This window comes from Cladophialophora psammophila (genome assembly GCF_000585535.1).
Source record: "Cladophialophora psammophila CBS 110553 chromosome Unknown aczJe-supercont1.36, whole genome shotgun sequence".
Lineage (NCBI taxonomy): Eukaryota > Fungi > Ascomycota > Eurotiomycetes > Chaetothyriales > Herpotrichiellaceae > Cladophialophora > Cladophialophora psammophila.
Window position 1 is genome coordinate 199529 of NW_006912957.1, and position 15408 is coordinate 214936.

Consider the following 15408-nt stretch of genomic DNA (forward strand, 5'->3'; position numbering starts at 1 on the left):
CGCACTATAATCTAGAATAAGGTTCCTAATATTAATCGATAACTAGAATCTATAATCCGTACAATATAAATAGAAGTCTTAATGTCTATATCGGTAATAGTTAACGTTAACGAATTAATTAATCTAATAAATCGCTATCTACGTCTCTTATCGTAGCTAATAAAATTAGTAACGCTTTAAGTAGATCGAATCGTATTTTCTATTTCGATTTCCATTATAAGATTCTTCGAAATTAAATTTATCTTCGCTCCGCTATTAATTAATACTCGTTTATATTTATAGCGAAGCTTAATATCTAGAAACGAACATTTAGTAAGAGCTAACTTAGTGATTTAAGAATAACTACTCTCACTATTTAGCCGTACCTTAGAGATCCGCGCCTTACGGTGTAGAAGCTTCTAACGATCTTCGTTATACTCCTAGATTTTTCTTAAGAATAGCTTCTATCGTATTTCTTTCGACCTAGCCAATATATTCTAAATAGTAGTTCCGACCATTTTCTATTTTAAAATCTTATTAACTAAGCTTACTATTTCTTCCGTAAATATTCGTCTAAGTGTCTTCTAAAGCTTTTCACGGGGTATGAGCTACTTTTATTTCTATATATACGTTCTTCTTTTCTAACGTTATATAACTAAACTTAATTCCGTATCTTTCATTATCGTATCTTAACTTTCTAAAACTTCTTAGATAATGTTATCGTAGATAATTTCTAGTTCTATAAAACGTATCTATCTCATCGGATTTTTTCTCGGTTATTTCGTAGCTTAATTAGTAGCTTTAAGAATCTCTTCTATATATTATTCTAATTAAGCTTACTTCGTAATCGGATAGTTCTTTTCTTTCTCTAATCGTTTTAGAATAGTCTTATAGTCTACTATACTATATTTAGCTTTAGACTCTCGCGCTTTACTCTTATTAGACGTTCGAGTAGTCGTAACTATAGTCTCTCTAATTTTTTCTTCCGAAGAATTATTAATTACGGTCGAGTCTCTATATAAATCTACTCTAAAATAAGAGACGTATAGACTCTTTATTAGCTCTTCTAAATTATGAAAGATATCTCTAAGATAGTTTAATTTAGTCTTTAATTATAGAAAACGAATTTCTTTAATATCTTTTCTCGATACTTTAGACCTCATTATAATATAATTTCTTAAGTTAAAATAAATCTATTTAACTCGTAGATATTTCTCTAGATACGAATAGCGAGGTTATATATACTTAATCTCGCTATAAAAGTAATAAACTATATTACGTTAATCTCTCTTATAGCTAGGTCTCTCGGTCGCGAATACTCTCGATCTTAGCTCTAAATTTAAATTTAATATATAACTAAATAAATCTAAATTTACTATCGTTACGTTCACTAAGGCACTAATTATCTCTATTATTACTTATATTTATTTCTTTAAGCCTCTTATTTCTAGTATTATCGTACTTTAGAAACGATTAGATAGTTTATTAATATATTCCGCTAATAATAACTTAGTAGAGAGAAGCACTATTTCTTATTTAATCTAAGAAGTCCGAGAAGATACTTTATTAACCGTTTTCTTAGTTTTCTTATTCTTTTTCTTATCTTTTATACTTCTCTTTTTCTATCTTAATATCGAGAACTTTTCTTTACGTTCTTCCACTAAATTATTTAAAGCCTAACCTTCTAAAGAGTCTATAAAACGATTAATATTATAGTAGACTTACGAGCGATTCATAGCCTTTTTATAAATCTTATCGTACTTAATTATTTTAGTATCTTTATAATTAATATCTAGATCTAAGATAATTTTATTACGATCTCGCTCCGATAACTCTTTTAGTAACTATTTATCTAATTAAATAAAGATTACTTTCTCTTCTTTAAGTAAGATATCGTTAGTTCTTTTAAATTCGCGTAGATAAATACGTATATCTTTCTTACTCTCTCGCTTTTTATTCTTAAGCGATTATAAATAAAAAAGAGTTAATACTAACTAATCTTTATCTTCGTTCTCTTACTTCTTTAGTATCTTTCGCTTAATATCTTTTTAATCTCGTAGTTTATATTTAGATAGATTATAAATAATTACTATATAGAAACGATTATAAAAACGAATGATCGCTTTAATACGATCTTCTTCTAACTATCGATTATATAAAAATAAATACTTAAAATTCTCTAAGAATATCGTAGTATTTACGTCTTTAAAGAATAAGTATTCGAAATTCTTCTTACTTTCTTACGGTATCTTTAATATAATTAGCTCATTTTTATTCTACGCTATTATCGTCGAATTCGGTGTCGTTATTATCTATATTAGTTTTAACGAAGACGACTATAAAGAATCTCTAGAAGAAGATAAGAATATAGCGAAAGACGCTAAAGAAGTATTCGTAGCTAGTTCTCGAAACCTCGGTATCCTAGATTACTCCGATGTCATCGCTTCTATACTTCGAAAGAACTAGTTTAGAAGCTTATATATATCTTCGATTTCTTTAAGTAATAGTTAAATTAATAAGTAAACTAGCTACGCTCTTAATAAGACGCCTTCTTCTCGGAATTTAATCTAATAGTCGAATAGATCTCGCTCTTTAATACTTAGTTCGTAATCTTTTCGATCTATAAGTGATCTTCGTATACGAGAGAACCGACCTTTCTAATTAGCTCTAATATTACGCGAGTAATCTCTATAGCGTTAACTAAGTTCGTACCTCGAATATTAATTAGCTAAGAGAACTATATTCGACGTAGTAATAGCTAGCCGTCGATAATATCTTCTTTACTTATTTAACCGTAATAGTCTAGAATCACTATTATAGCTCCATACCGAATTCTCTATTAAAACATTCCTTTATCTTAAAACTTAGTCGTATTCCGTATCTCTTTACTTTTTTTCTTCGTTATTCCGCGTATTTATCTTCTTACTTTTTATATCTTAGTTCTTCGATGAGTATACTTTTTCGACGACTCGCCTAGAAGAACTTCTAGATCTTAGAGAGATAGTCTTCTTTCTCTTCGAGTTTCGCGTTAAGCTTTATACGTTACAATACTATAGCGTCTCATTCTACTAATTAAGTATCTTTTCTTCGGAAATACCTTTACTATAGTATTCTATCCGCGATTAATTAATTTACTTCTTAAAAGAGCTATTTATCTTAAATTCTCCTTAATATTTCGATTCTAAACTCTTTCGTAGAAAAGATTTTCTAAATAATTAGTGAACTCTACCTCTATAAGTAGCCTTATCGTCTTTTAGAGTTAAATCGATACTTATATAAATTTTAGTCGTTAATCTCGAACTTCTATTTAGTTATATTCTCTACTCTTTAGTATTAACTTTAGTAATTCTTAATGTAGTATCTTATTAAGATATTATCGTAAAGAGTTCGAATCTTCGATAAATAGATTATCTTCCCGCGGTCACTAACTATAATAGAGTACTTTAGGGTTTAGCGTATACGTATAATAACGTATAGAGGCCTATCCAGTAGATCGGGAATCAAGAACGCGTTTCTGGTTAATACTGATAATAACACCATTAACACTACCTAGAGAGGCAGCGACTAAGGCTACGAACACCTAGTACAGCGGCAGTATCGAGGAACAGAACAGAACTAATAAAATACTCTCAGAATTTAGGTAGACGGCACCAAAAGCCATGGAATTCATAATACTCTGCTCAATCTGTAAAAAATGAATGGCACACTGCCAGCACTGTAAACTGTTCCGCACCTCCTCTCTACCAGCCCATTTAGGTTTAACATATAACTAGACAACTTTTTCACCTTGCCACCGCTCTACCAGCCCAGCACAGCCCATCACAGCACAGCCACCTTGCCTTGTTACAGTATGGAGGCATTTCTCAATTTTGGTTGTGCTAGGTCGGCCGAGGTGTAATCGCAAAATGTACCGTAGAATGATAAGCCTAGGGCAGCGCAGCGCCAACATTTATTTTGACACCAAACACTGATTTCGAGTCCTCGCTCAGTAACCAAACTACAATGCGTGCCACATCTTCGGGATCCAACATTTGCCAGCCCCTGGTTTTCCAATCTTCCAGCTGTGCCAGATTTCCACCAACGAATTCCTTCATCATCGGCGTCTGGGTCGATGCTAATGACCAAAGTTAGCATCTTAGTTTTCTCTCAGAGAATGCTTTCACATACCCGGGGAAACGCAATTCACTCGAATCCCAAATGGATGGGTATCCTTTGCAACACTCTGGGAGAAGTGGGCGCAAGCAGCCTTGGAGGTACGGTAGGCATAGATATCAGGATCGTGCTTCAAGGGAGCCATACTACTGATATTCACAATGGCCCGGTCTCCAGGAGAGAGGTCTTTCATGACGCTGATCTCGGCTCGAGTGCAGTAGAAGACGTCTGATAGGTTTACGCCCATGATCCGAGACCACATCTTGTCAGTCTCTTCGAGTATGTTTGGTGCTTTCCTCATCCCAATCGCTTGCGGCAAGCCTGCCACATTGGCTGCACCGTGGAGGTCGCCAAAGGTCTTGATAATAGATTGAATCCACTCGTCCACTGCCGTCGATTTCGCCACATCCAAGGGAGTGCAGTGTACTTCTGTTGACGGATTCACCTTAGCGACGGACTCTTTCAAAGCTGCGAAGCCAGTCGGCGAGATATCAGCGGCGCACACAGCGCGTGCACCCCGTTCAGCAAGGAGGCGACAGATGGCCGCACCCATACCTAGCAAAATTCAGAAAGTCATCTAGACGAGGCATAGATTGATCTGACGACTAGGCCTCGCCACGTGGTATTGACTTACCAGAACCTCCACCCGTCACTGCAAAGACTCTTCCTTCGACGCTCATGACTGGTAGCACCGAATAATAGTAAGTCTACACTAAAACGTAGCAATAAAATTCCAAGGATTCACCTCGAGTTACCCTCCTCTCACCAACTGCTTCAGAAATTGTGCGCATTTATGTTCTGGCCACACATTGGGAAGGCAACATCGGAGCTAGCATTCGGCTACGGTAAAAGCATTGCTCGGTTACGGTGAAAGCATTGTTCGGCTGCGGCGAAGTGGAATCAAATTCACAGAATTCAGGGCCTTTTTTACCATTGGCTTTGGTGGCTTGATCCTGCTTCTTTGACAAATGGGACCGCGCCACAAGACCACATCCTCCCCAGTAGGCCGGCTCGGCAACCCCAACTCCCACATTTAACTAGGGGCGATTGTGGAGGATTCTCACTGTCGAATCTTTAGTACTCACATTCAACATTACGATTTTAGATCGAACCCGGGCTCTCCCCGTGGGGATGGATCTGCAAAAGGCTGTCGTTTGAGTTCGCTGCACGCTAGTCAGCCTACCCCTGCCCTGCCTCCGCATTTGTATTGCACCCCGACCCTTCCTGTGGCTCTGGTTGCCACTGTTTCACCGTTTCTTTAGTCCTCTGTTTCCCAAGCCTTTCCTCCCGAGTCCGTTAATGAGCATTCTCCATCCTCCATGGGGGTGGCTTGCATACCAGCCCTAGTGCTCAACCTATACTTTTATAATAGTAAACTTCGTCAAGAATATTAACTGAGTTGCACATAACAAGGTTAAGCCGCTGAGCGTTTTCCGATGTTGACGCAACATTTAAAGCGCCCCGTGGTAAAGTTGCCTGCTCACGCGATACTGCTAAGGCGTTCATGGAAAAGGTGCCCGTTAATACTATAACGGGGCACTTCTGGGCTCGGAATGCCCGTGCAACAACGCACAGGGGCCTGTCCGGCTGGTCAGTAATCGAGAACGCCTTTCTGGTCAGCGCTGGCAAAAAAAATACCACCACCGACACCACCTATAGAGAGGCGGCGGCTAGGACAACGAGCGGCTAGCACGAGGGTGACGTTGGAGAGTGGAAATGGACACAGAGGGTGCTCAGGGATAGGTAGACGGTATCAAAAACCATGGAAAACTCTCATAAAACTGTAAAGAATGGCATACGGCCAGCACGCCGACAATGATTGCCTACTGGCATGCATTTCACTGTCTTTTTTTCTTGCTCTCCTTGTTCTTGCATGTTCAGCTAGTCCTTCTTAGCTTCCACCCTCATAGCCACAGCCAGAATGTTAGTCCTTTTTGTCCTGACATGTGACCAGCTAAATCGCTCCCCCGCTACTCCCCCATGCCACTTTACCTTGTTACAATATAAGAGCTCTCAACAAAAAGTGCCGGGGTCAATCAATGAGGAGCTGAAGGGTCCTTCCGTTGTGCAGAGGATGCTTCTCGAATGTGAAGGGGTAGCAGAAAGATTGGATGAATAGGATTAGTACGCACACTGTAGAGAGTAAAATTTAGAGAATCTCTGGACTAGCCTTATTAGGCCAGGGGATTCGAATGAGGTGTTATAATCATGTAATAGGGAAGCAACAAAAATTCCGAAATCTCTCTAGCGTCTTCTTTCCACATACCCAAAAATATCCTGATTCATTCTAGCGGGCCGTGCCTCCCCCCAAAAACAGTTGGCTAAGCTTTGAACTAGTTCAAAAAGATTTGAACTTCGGCCCGACACCATCAACCTTGGGGCTGGTTAGTGAGACGTGTTGATTGTTGTAAAGCTATTTTACAACTTCATTCTACATAGACTCCAAAATTCCTCCTGTTCAGTCAGAAATTGCTTGACATCGCGAGTTGCAGATGGCTTTTGTTCTCTGACTCGCTGTCTTTTGGCCCTCAGTCTATCTCAGATGCGCTCCTCGAGGATCTCCAAGCGATACTGGGTATATTCTGAGTAGAGTTCGCTCAGGTCACTGATGCTGCGGACTTCGGTTAGGACGCTCTCGTCCTTAATAAACGGCGACTTGGGTTAGAAAGATAATCATGCTGATCCGCTCACAACCGCCTATGGCCTTCAATGCTTTGTGGTTGATGTATCTGCCCTGCATGATGACAGCAATCCCCTAACCAGGCCCTTAATAAATTCGTCGATGTTTATTCAAGATTGACGCCTCTCACATGCCATAGTTAATCCTCGGACCTTGATGATTTCACCAGACCCTATTTTCAGAGGAGTCTCTCCTCCAATCATGCCCGTGCAATCAGAAAGTCAATATCAAAAGGCGGGGCCTAACAATCGACATTGAGAGTTCGGAAGAAGATAAGTCATATATCACAGATCTGATTCAGACAGCGGAAGCTTACAGATGGGCCACGCTGCTTCTTTTGCGTCAAACTGTCCCAGAGTGGCGTGGGCGCATTCACAGCTCGAGCTAGCGCAGAAGACCCTCGTCTATCTTGCCACTATCCCGCGAGATTCTCCCGTAACCGTTATGCAGGCCTTCCCTCTCATGATAGCAAGCGTTGAGGCCGTTCATTAGGAGGACAGAAACTGAATTCGTCAAAGGTGCGAGCACATGTTAAAAGTCAGGAAGATGGTGATCGCTGAGCGATGCCGGAAATTGATAGAGGAGGTGGCAGAGGAGGGATGAATTTGAAGCGTGTGTCGGATTTGCCCCGCTAGGGTAATGCGATGAGGATCCCTGACACGAGTGGGCAAAATCCATCCTTAGGTGATTTGAGCAATGAAATCTCCAATGCAAGTCTGTTAGCCGGGTCAGCGCAAGTCTACGGCTTCGCTCAGTGTCAACCATCTTCCCAGACTAGGCGGCGTTTAAAAAGGAATAGATCCCGTGACAAGAGCTGGTTACACGGAGTATACAGTGCGAGATTCTTTGGATTTCCTAGAAATCATGAGGGAGAGCAGGCAGTGTGAGTCAATTGTCTGCTGGCCAAGCAAGCAATTACCATCTGTCCAAACATATTAACACAAAGGAACAGTCGGGCTCGCTTGATTCGACCTTCGCCGTTACCTTTTCACACGCTTTTTTTGCGCAGCACGAAATAGTATTTTCTTATTTATGGTTGCAAGGCTGTGTGACTACATACGTCGCTGGAGTCAGCTGCTCGTATTATCCGGCAAGATGGAGAGCCGAAGTTGTCGAAGTCGAACCCCGTGGATGAGGGTGAAGACGCTTCTAGGCGGATAGCTTAGCAGCTACAGAAAGACAGGTTCTCGATGTGTCATTTCCTGCTTATGGCAATCCTTGCTGTAGTCTGACTCTCGATGCTAGACTTCAGCACGTGGCTTGAGGATGAGGTGACTAAGACTTCCACCCAAAGTGTGAAGCGCCTGATGAATGGGATGCAGAGTTCATTGGAGAGCCTCAACGACGCGGCTCTTGACTTGGGTCAGGATTATACCACTTGTATTTCTGGCGTGACTCGCTGTGCCTGTGTCTTCACTAACTCGGACAATGTCGAGGGTCCATTTCTCCGCGGGGATAGGGACGAAGGCTCGGGGATTCAAACCACGCCCCCGCGGAGTTCCACTTTGGCGGAGCATCGAGTAGAGCCATGGCCGGCTTCGTATAGGAAGAATGCCCGCCAAGGTCAGAGGAAAAGAACATATTTTCTACCACGCCAGCACTTCTTCTGTCGCAGATTCCGTGTTCTTGCCTTGAGCAAGGCATCGTGAAGCTCAGCTACAGTGTCAAAATGGCTGCTGATAGCTCTACATTACGCATTACACCGTTACACAAAACATTTATCGCTCAAGTCGAAGGTGTCGACTGGACGGCGCCAATCTCTGACGCGATCATCGCGGAAATACAAAAGGCGATCGATAAATATGGCGTGTTGGTTTTTCGTAAAGCAAATATCGACAACGAGACGCAGGTAGCTCTAACAGGGAGGTTCGGCAAGCTCGATTTCATGCCCACCGTGCACATCAAGGGGCGCTTTCCTCACACTCCGCAAATTTTTGACCTATCCAACCTAGACGAGCGGGGGAACATCATCCTGTCGACGAATCGATTCTTATCTATGTCCATGAAGGGAAACCAACTGTGGCACGCCGACATGCAATACCACCCACACCGTGACAAGTATTCAATACTGCGAGGAGTTGAGATCCCCCCACCTGGCATGGGTGGCGAGACCGAATTCGCGGACTCGCGCACAGCATATGAAGCCCTGAGCCAGGGATGGAAGGAGCGCGTGGAGAACATGGTGATCAACTGCTCATTGATCCACAATCGACGGACAGGGGCCCCCGATTTGTACAAGGACGTTGACCCGATGAAATGGTCAATCTCTCGCTGGAAGGCCGTATATCCGCATGAGGGGAGTGGACGCAAGAACCTTTACGTGACGAGCTACGGCTACAAGATCGATGGCATGTCGGTCGAAGAGAGTCAAAAGATCATTGGCGAGCTGATTGCTCATGGCACACAGCCACAATTCGTCTACAAACTATCTTGGAACAACCCGGGCGATATGATCATGTGGGACAACACTGCAGTCTGGCATCGTGCGCTAGACGACTCAAAGTTCCAACACAAATTCAAGAGAGACATGCGTCGGACAAATACTTTGGATGATGGACCCCATGGTTGGGGAGAAAATGATCCGAACAACAACTGGAGAGTACAAGTACCCAAAGATCCATATGCACATGAGAAAATCGTGCCAAAGGCCGCGCCCGCGGACCTTCTCACGGCGGTGAAAGTTGCAGTCTAGGATGCTGCATAGAGGAGGGCCAAAACGAGATAATCTACCACGGCAAATTTTAAAATGTACCTTTGCTGCTATTTTGTCGTGTCTTCATTGTGCCATCTCAGTGTGAGTATTGCCTCGACAATACGAAAGCTACAGGAGAGCAATTGGTGTCATTAAGGTGACATACCTTCCCAAACCATTGCACTCTTCCAGCAGACATTTCATGACGGCCCTCTTTCTCCTGGATGAATACGGATAACCATGCTCGCGTCCTCCATGGCCCCGATCTTGTCTTGCACTGTGATGAGATCTGGCCTGCTGACAATTCCAGCAGGACGTGCGATCCGACCCCTAAGTGCAACATAGTCAGTGGCCATGCCTACGGCGGGTTTTGGCACGTCTCCAGCTGTCATCGTAGACTCACGATAGTCTTTCAGAATTGCCGAAGCTCGGATTTCTGTGTCTCCACCAGTCTCGCCCAGCATAACTATGCCCTTGGTCGCTGGGTCTCGGATCATTCCTGATATAGAATCTAATAAGCTTTCGGTAATGGTTCCTGATTATGATGGCCCAGTCAAGAGCTGTAGAGCTCTTATTTCTGCCCACATCCAATAAACAATCCGGTGTCTACCTTGCATATCTACACAAGCAGACTAGTTCGGCGCAACGCATACTGTGCCCGACAGAACGACAAAGTATTTTCGAGCTTCGAGCTTGCAGCCTGTGGAGTCCAGTCGGATCCCATCGACAAGCTGATTGATTCAGCCTCTTGCATGCCAGCACCAAAGGGCAGACGCAACAGGTTGAGACTGCAGGGTCTCCTCTCATGGTGCAGATCCTTCAACTCCACAGCTGCATCTTTTGACCCTGTACCGCAGAGAGCGTGGAATAAATTTTGATGAAGCAGATCCGCATTGGATCTACGCTGGTTGTGGGAAGGAAACCGATCACATGCGGCTCGTCAAGCGACGCCAATCCCGCGGAACAGCTCGGTGTTGCTGTTTTCGTGATTCAACCCGTCTTGTGGATATCTCGACACAATGCAGGCAGTTCTCGCCCCTCTTTCAACTATTCTTATATCCTCTTTTGATATCTGCCAATTCAGAGTTTGAAATTAGGCGAATTTACTCCCAAGGAGGACCTGAACTATTTGTCTAGTCTTCACAGCAGCCATTCCACCATGATTAGAGGCGAGGAAGTATTGAAACACAACACGACGGAATCATGTTGGGTCATTGTTCATGGCCAAGTATACGATGTCACCAACTTCTTAGGTGACCACCCTGGAGGCTCCACAGTCGTCCTTCGACATGCTGGTAAAGTACGAAGAAACCTCCTTAAACCCGGATATCGTCAGGGCTGGGTTGCCCCGGCTGAATACATTGTGTCTTCTAGGATGTCTCGGAGATCTTTGATCCTATCCACCCCAAAGGCATACTTGGAGAGACTCTTACTATGAGTAAGTCAAACTGTCGCGACACTGATATCATCACATGAGCCACGACTGAGATGATTTCCTAGAACAAATCCTAGGGCCGGTAGATCCTGCGAGCAGCATAACAAAAGCCTCACTCCCTCGAACAAACGTCGAGAATACGAGCCCAGAGAACAAAGCACTCCCTCTTTCGCTCTGCATGAACCTCGATGACCTTGAGATGAGTGCGTGCAGGGTGATGTCTCGGCGGGCTACAACTTTCATCACGTCAGGTGCCGACAGTCTCGCCTCGGTACGGCGGAACCGGAAAGACTGGTCAAAGATTATATTCAGGCCGAGGGTACTCCGTAATGTTGCACGAGCCGATATGAGACGCAATATACTGGGCAAGAAGAGCAGTCTGCCGTTCTTCATCGCGCCAATGGGTATGGCAAAGCTTGCACACAACGAGGGAGAATTGGCTCTTGTCCGTGGTGCCGTGGCCAAGAATATTCCATATTGCGTAAGCGGCTATTCTTCTATCCGCCATGATGAGCTTATGGCTTGCCACAAAGAGTCGGGGAAAGGGGGGTTTTTGTTTTACCAATTATATGTGGCTAAATCGGGCGAGGATGCCACTCGACAGCTGATCAGAACAGCGAGAAACCTGGGTTATGAAGCACTCTTCGTCACGGTCGATGCTCCTGTCATCGGCAAACGAGAAGAGGACGAGCGGTACAAGGCCGAACTCGACTATGCTGCAAGAGGTGCAGAAGAAATAGTGCGAACCCCCCAAACCACCTCGAACGAAGCGCCACCGGTACTGCGAGGGACGCACTCCTACACGCTTTCTTGGGACGACCTAAGGTACATTCGAGATGCATGGGGAGCCTCATCAGGACCCGTCGTCATCAAAGGCATTCAAACTGCAGAGGACGCGAAGATAGCAGCTGACATGGGATTTGATGGTATCTACTTGAGCAACCATGGTGGTCGGCAGCTTGATTATGCTCCAAGCTCAATCAGAACCCTGCTTGAAATAAGGCGATTCTGTCCCGAGATCCTGTCCAAAGTGCAAATATTCCTGGACGGAGGCATTCGCCGTGGTACCGACATCATTAAAGCATTATGTCTTGGAGCCACTGCTGTCGGCATCGGTCGACCATTCAATTATGGAATAGCTCTCGACGGGCTTGCAGGTTGCAACAAAGTCACACAGCGTAAGTCTTTCTCGACATCTGCCTTGATTTGATATCTGACATGCTGCAGTGCTGAGCGATGAAATCGAGACGACTATGAGGCTCCTTGGCGTTACAGATCTGGGACAGCTTGGGCCGGAAATGGTAAACTGTAGGGCTCTGGAAGAGCAGCTTCCAACATCTCTAAAGTCCTTCCATGCAGAACCAAGAGCAAGAATATAGAATGCCCCACATTCGAAGATTTCGCAATGCAGCGATACTTCCAAACATACGCGTCTCTGGAAACAGACACCTATGAAAGTAACATTTTGATTCAGCTGTTACCGGTCATCCCTCTATAAATGTCTAGCCATGACTGAATATATCTCCAGTATCTTCACAAGAACAAAATCCTGGATATCTAACCTTGTATCTGAGAAGTGTTGAATGTTCTGCTCATTGTTAATTCCAGCCTGCAAGATTGATGGTCTAGCGTCCCCTCCCTCCCCCCTCCCTCCCAAGGTAACGATGCCGCACACCTGCATGAGGTCTTGAGTAATCGTCTCGCCCTGGGCTTCTCGTAGTGAGAATCATTGCTAAAGCTGGGGGCCCTGAGTGTGTGCTACGACTTTTACCAGCAAGTTGTGAGACTGAGTTCGGTCGCCTACACCATCCCGAACATGAAGCCTTCACAAACTCTGCGAAAGCAGCCACAGTTAGATAGGCATGTCGACCTATTCTAAAGATTTTGCTCTATATGTCGTTATTCTTGCTTAGCCACCTAGCTATACCACCAGCTGAAAGCACAAATACATCCCATTGAAGCAAATATTTAGGTTGAACGTTTCCTATTGTGCCCTTCTCCTTCAGAACTATTGTCCTTGGTACTTTGTTGAATGAAATGCCGACATGACTCTCCCCAACACTTCGGCTATCTGCAATCAAATCATTCAAGCTGATGAACGATAGTGCGTGGCATACCTGGTAATATAAGGTGCCCTTGCGTATTCAGATCATCCTACGACCAAGACTCCACCCACTTTGCCGGCCAGAGACTAACCAGACCCCAGGATTCCTATGACTGGATGAAAGCGTGTCGAACACATGCTCCCCAGAAGTCTTTCATGGCCCTCTCGGCCCTCTGATATCTATGAAGTCAGGCTAGTGTCGCGTAGCTATACCAGAACACATTCATTCAGGATTTTTCCCTGAAAGTTTCTAGCGACGGATTGCCAATCGTTGAGCATCATTCCCAGGTGACAGGTCTGCAGACCCGAAGCTGGCCAACGACATATTTCCCGATAATACAACAGCACACCATCAGGAAAGCTCTGGCAAAGATAGCTACCTGAGTCTGAGCATGTTGCGTTGGACTATATACGAGACGTAAAGTGCCAATCCGTAAACGGCCCTGGGCGGCCACCCCAACCAAGAAAGGCTAAGCATGGTTGTTTTTTTTTTTTTTTTCAAAGAGGGAGAGCCTGTGCAAATGGTGGTATTCAGCATTCTAAACGTCGCAAGCTCTGAGCAGTATGCATCTCGTCCCTCTACTCCGAGCTGGAGACCGAAGTCGGGCTCCGCGGCGTTAGATGGCACCTCGGGGATGCATGACTGAGCGACAGCTGAAGCGTAGTCGGCGTCGGTGATAGCTGACTACGCTTTATGCAATCCGCGGAGGTCTTGTACGCCGATTAAGAATGCCATTTTATTATACTCGCTATTCTTTGATCATCTTGGACAATACTGCAGACTGTTGTCTTAACTCGATATGCCTTACGCAACCGGTATCGAAGTCACCCAAGTTGGGCCAACTTTTGCTGCTGAACTCCAAGGTATCAATCTCAATCATCCAATTTCCGATGAGACATTGGAAGAACTGAAACAAATCATCGGAAAATATGGTGTGGTCAGCGTCCGCAAGCTTGGACCCAAGTCCGACGACGACTTGATAGCATTTGGTGCTCGCTTTGGAGAACTCGACTCGATCAGGCCACATAAGAGGGCCGGGAGAAAAATGCGGATCCCGCAAGAGGAGATTTTCGATATCAGTAATTTGGACAATAATGGGGAGATCGTGACGACCGCAGATGCGGAAAGAACGGCCACTGCTTATGGCAATGCGTTGTGGCATGCAGACGGGACGTTCAACCCACGCCGGACGCATCTCTCTATGCTGCGGGCTGTGACGCTCCCTCCAGAAGGCACTGGGGGCCACACGGAATACTTGGATGCAGCGCAAGCTTACGACGATCTTTCCGAGGAGATGAAGGAAAAGGTCAAAGACTTGGTGGCCTGCCACTCCCTATTCCACAATCGAAAGACGGCCAATCCTGATTCGCCGTTGTTCAAGAACATCGTGCCACAGGATCACCCAATGGGAAAGCACAAGGTTGTCCAGCGCCACGATATCACCGGTCGGTCGGTTCTATTCATCAACTCGTACGCCCACCACATTGACGGAATGGCTCTGGAAGAAGGACAAGCGCTGATCCGTGAATTGTTTGACCACATGAAACAAGAGAAATACATGTACGTCCACCACTGGAAGAGCACCGGTGACTTTGTTATCTGGGACAACACAGGTGTCCTCCACCGGGCGACCATTGGAAACTACCAACACCATCATGTCAGAGACCTTCGGAGGATCTCGACGTTAGACAGTGGTCCAGCTGCGTATGGAATGAATGACCCCGGCACGTATTGGCAGCAGGGTTTGCCATAGGCCTGGGTGTGGGTCTATGTTGTGGCAGTGCTTCGATGACTTTCCAATTTTTCGCTTTTCGATGTAGCCGCTGTAGGACAATACTACGCAGCTGATTACACGAATATTGTTCTGCAGAAAAATCCGCCTCCACTCAAGAGTGCAAGGTCAACCCTTTTCAGTAGAGCGCCAATGGTGGACGGTATGCTAGCTTTCCCAGACGACATGAAAATTCGTTTGCATTTGAGTGCTAGATGGATACTGCTTAGGTGTTGAACTAGAAAGACCTTGAAAATCTCATGTACTGGTCTCGTCTGTCTATTCGTGTTGTGTCTGAGAATGTCCCTAGCCGTTTATCTACAAAATAACCTAGGTACAAAAGTGTTCTCCTGAACCCTGCCACCCTTTCCTGCTTACGGCAATCCTGGCGATAGATCGACAGGATTGACAGGAAGACTGTCAACATGAGGTGGCTGTGATTTGGTATCCCTCAGTGCTGATTATGGAACTAAGTTTCAGCTTGAGGGGCAAGTGTGTGCTTTTTCGAAGCAGTTCTAAGAGGAGAAGGCGGAAGCCTAAGTTCACGGGGCCCGAATCATACACAAGACAGTATACTATCAGAGTAGAATCTCA

The 15408-nt window shown here is 44.7% G+C and overlaps 4 protein-coding genes across 4 annotated transcripts; 3 read left to right on the top strand and 1 right to left on the bottom strand.

The window, feature by feature from the left end:
* Window positions 1-3905: 3905 nt before the first annotated feature.
* On the bottom strand, window positions 3906-4811 carry A1O5_12708 (oxidoreductase; the record flags this gene model as incomplete). Its single annotated transcript, XM_007753277.1, has 3 exons — window positions 3906-4093; window positions 4147-4686; window positions 4766-4811. 3 exons carry the CDS (start codon window positions 4809-4811, stop codon window positions 3906-3908), a joined length of 774 nt encoding a protein of 257 aa, XP_007751467.1.
* A 3669-nt stretch (window positions 4812-8480) lies between these two features.
* On the top strand, window positions 8481-9503 carry A1O5_12709 (uncharacterized protein; the record flags this gene model as incomplete). Its single annotated transcript, XM_007753278.1, has 1 exon — window positions 8481-9503. One exon carries the CDS (start codon window positions 8481-8483, stop codon window positions 9501-9503), a length of 1023 nt encoding a protein of 340 aa, XP_007751468.1.
* A 1159-nt stretch (window positions 9504-10662) lies between these two features.
* A1O5_12710 (uncharacterized protein) lies at window positions 10663-12317 on the top strand (the record flags this gene model as incomplete). Its single annotated transcript, XM_007753279.1, has 4 exons — window positions 10663-10803; window positions 10878-10941; window positions 11004-12116; window positions 12166-12317. The coding sequence occupies 4 exons, from the start codon at window positions 10663-10665 to the stop codon at window positions 12315-12317; spliced, it is 1470 nt and encodes a 489-aa protein (XP_007751469.1).
* A 1525-nt stretch (window positions 12318-13842) lies between these two features.
* On the top strand, window positions 13843-14796 carry A1O5_12711 (uncharacterized protein; the record flags this gene model as incomplete). The annotated part of the gene is made up of 1 exon (XM_007753280.1): window positions 13843-14796. The coding sequence occupies one exon, from the start codon at window positions 13843-13845 to the stop codon at window positions 14794-14796; it is 954 nt and encodes a 317-aa protein (XP_007751470.1).
* Window positions 14797-15408: the final 612 nt, after the last annotated feature.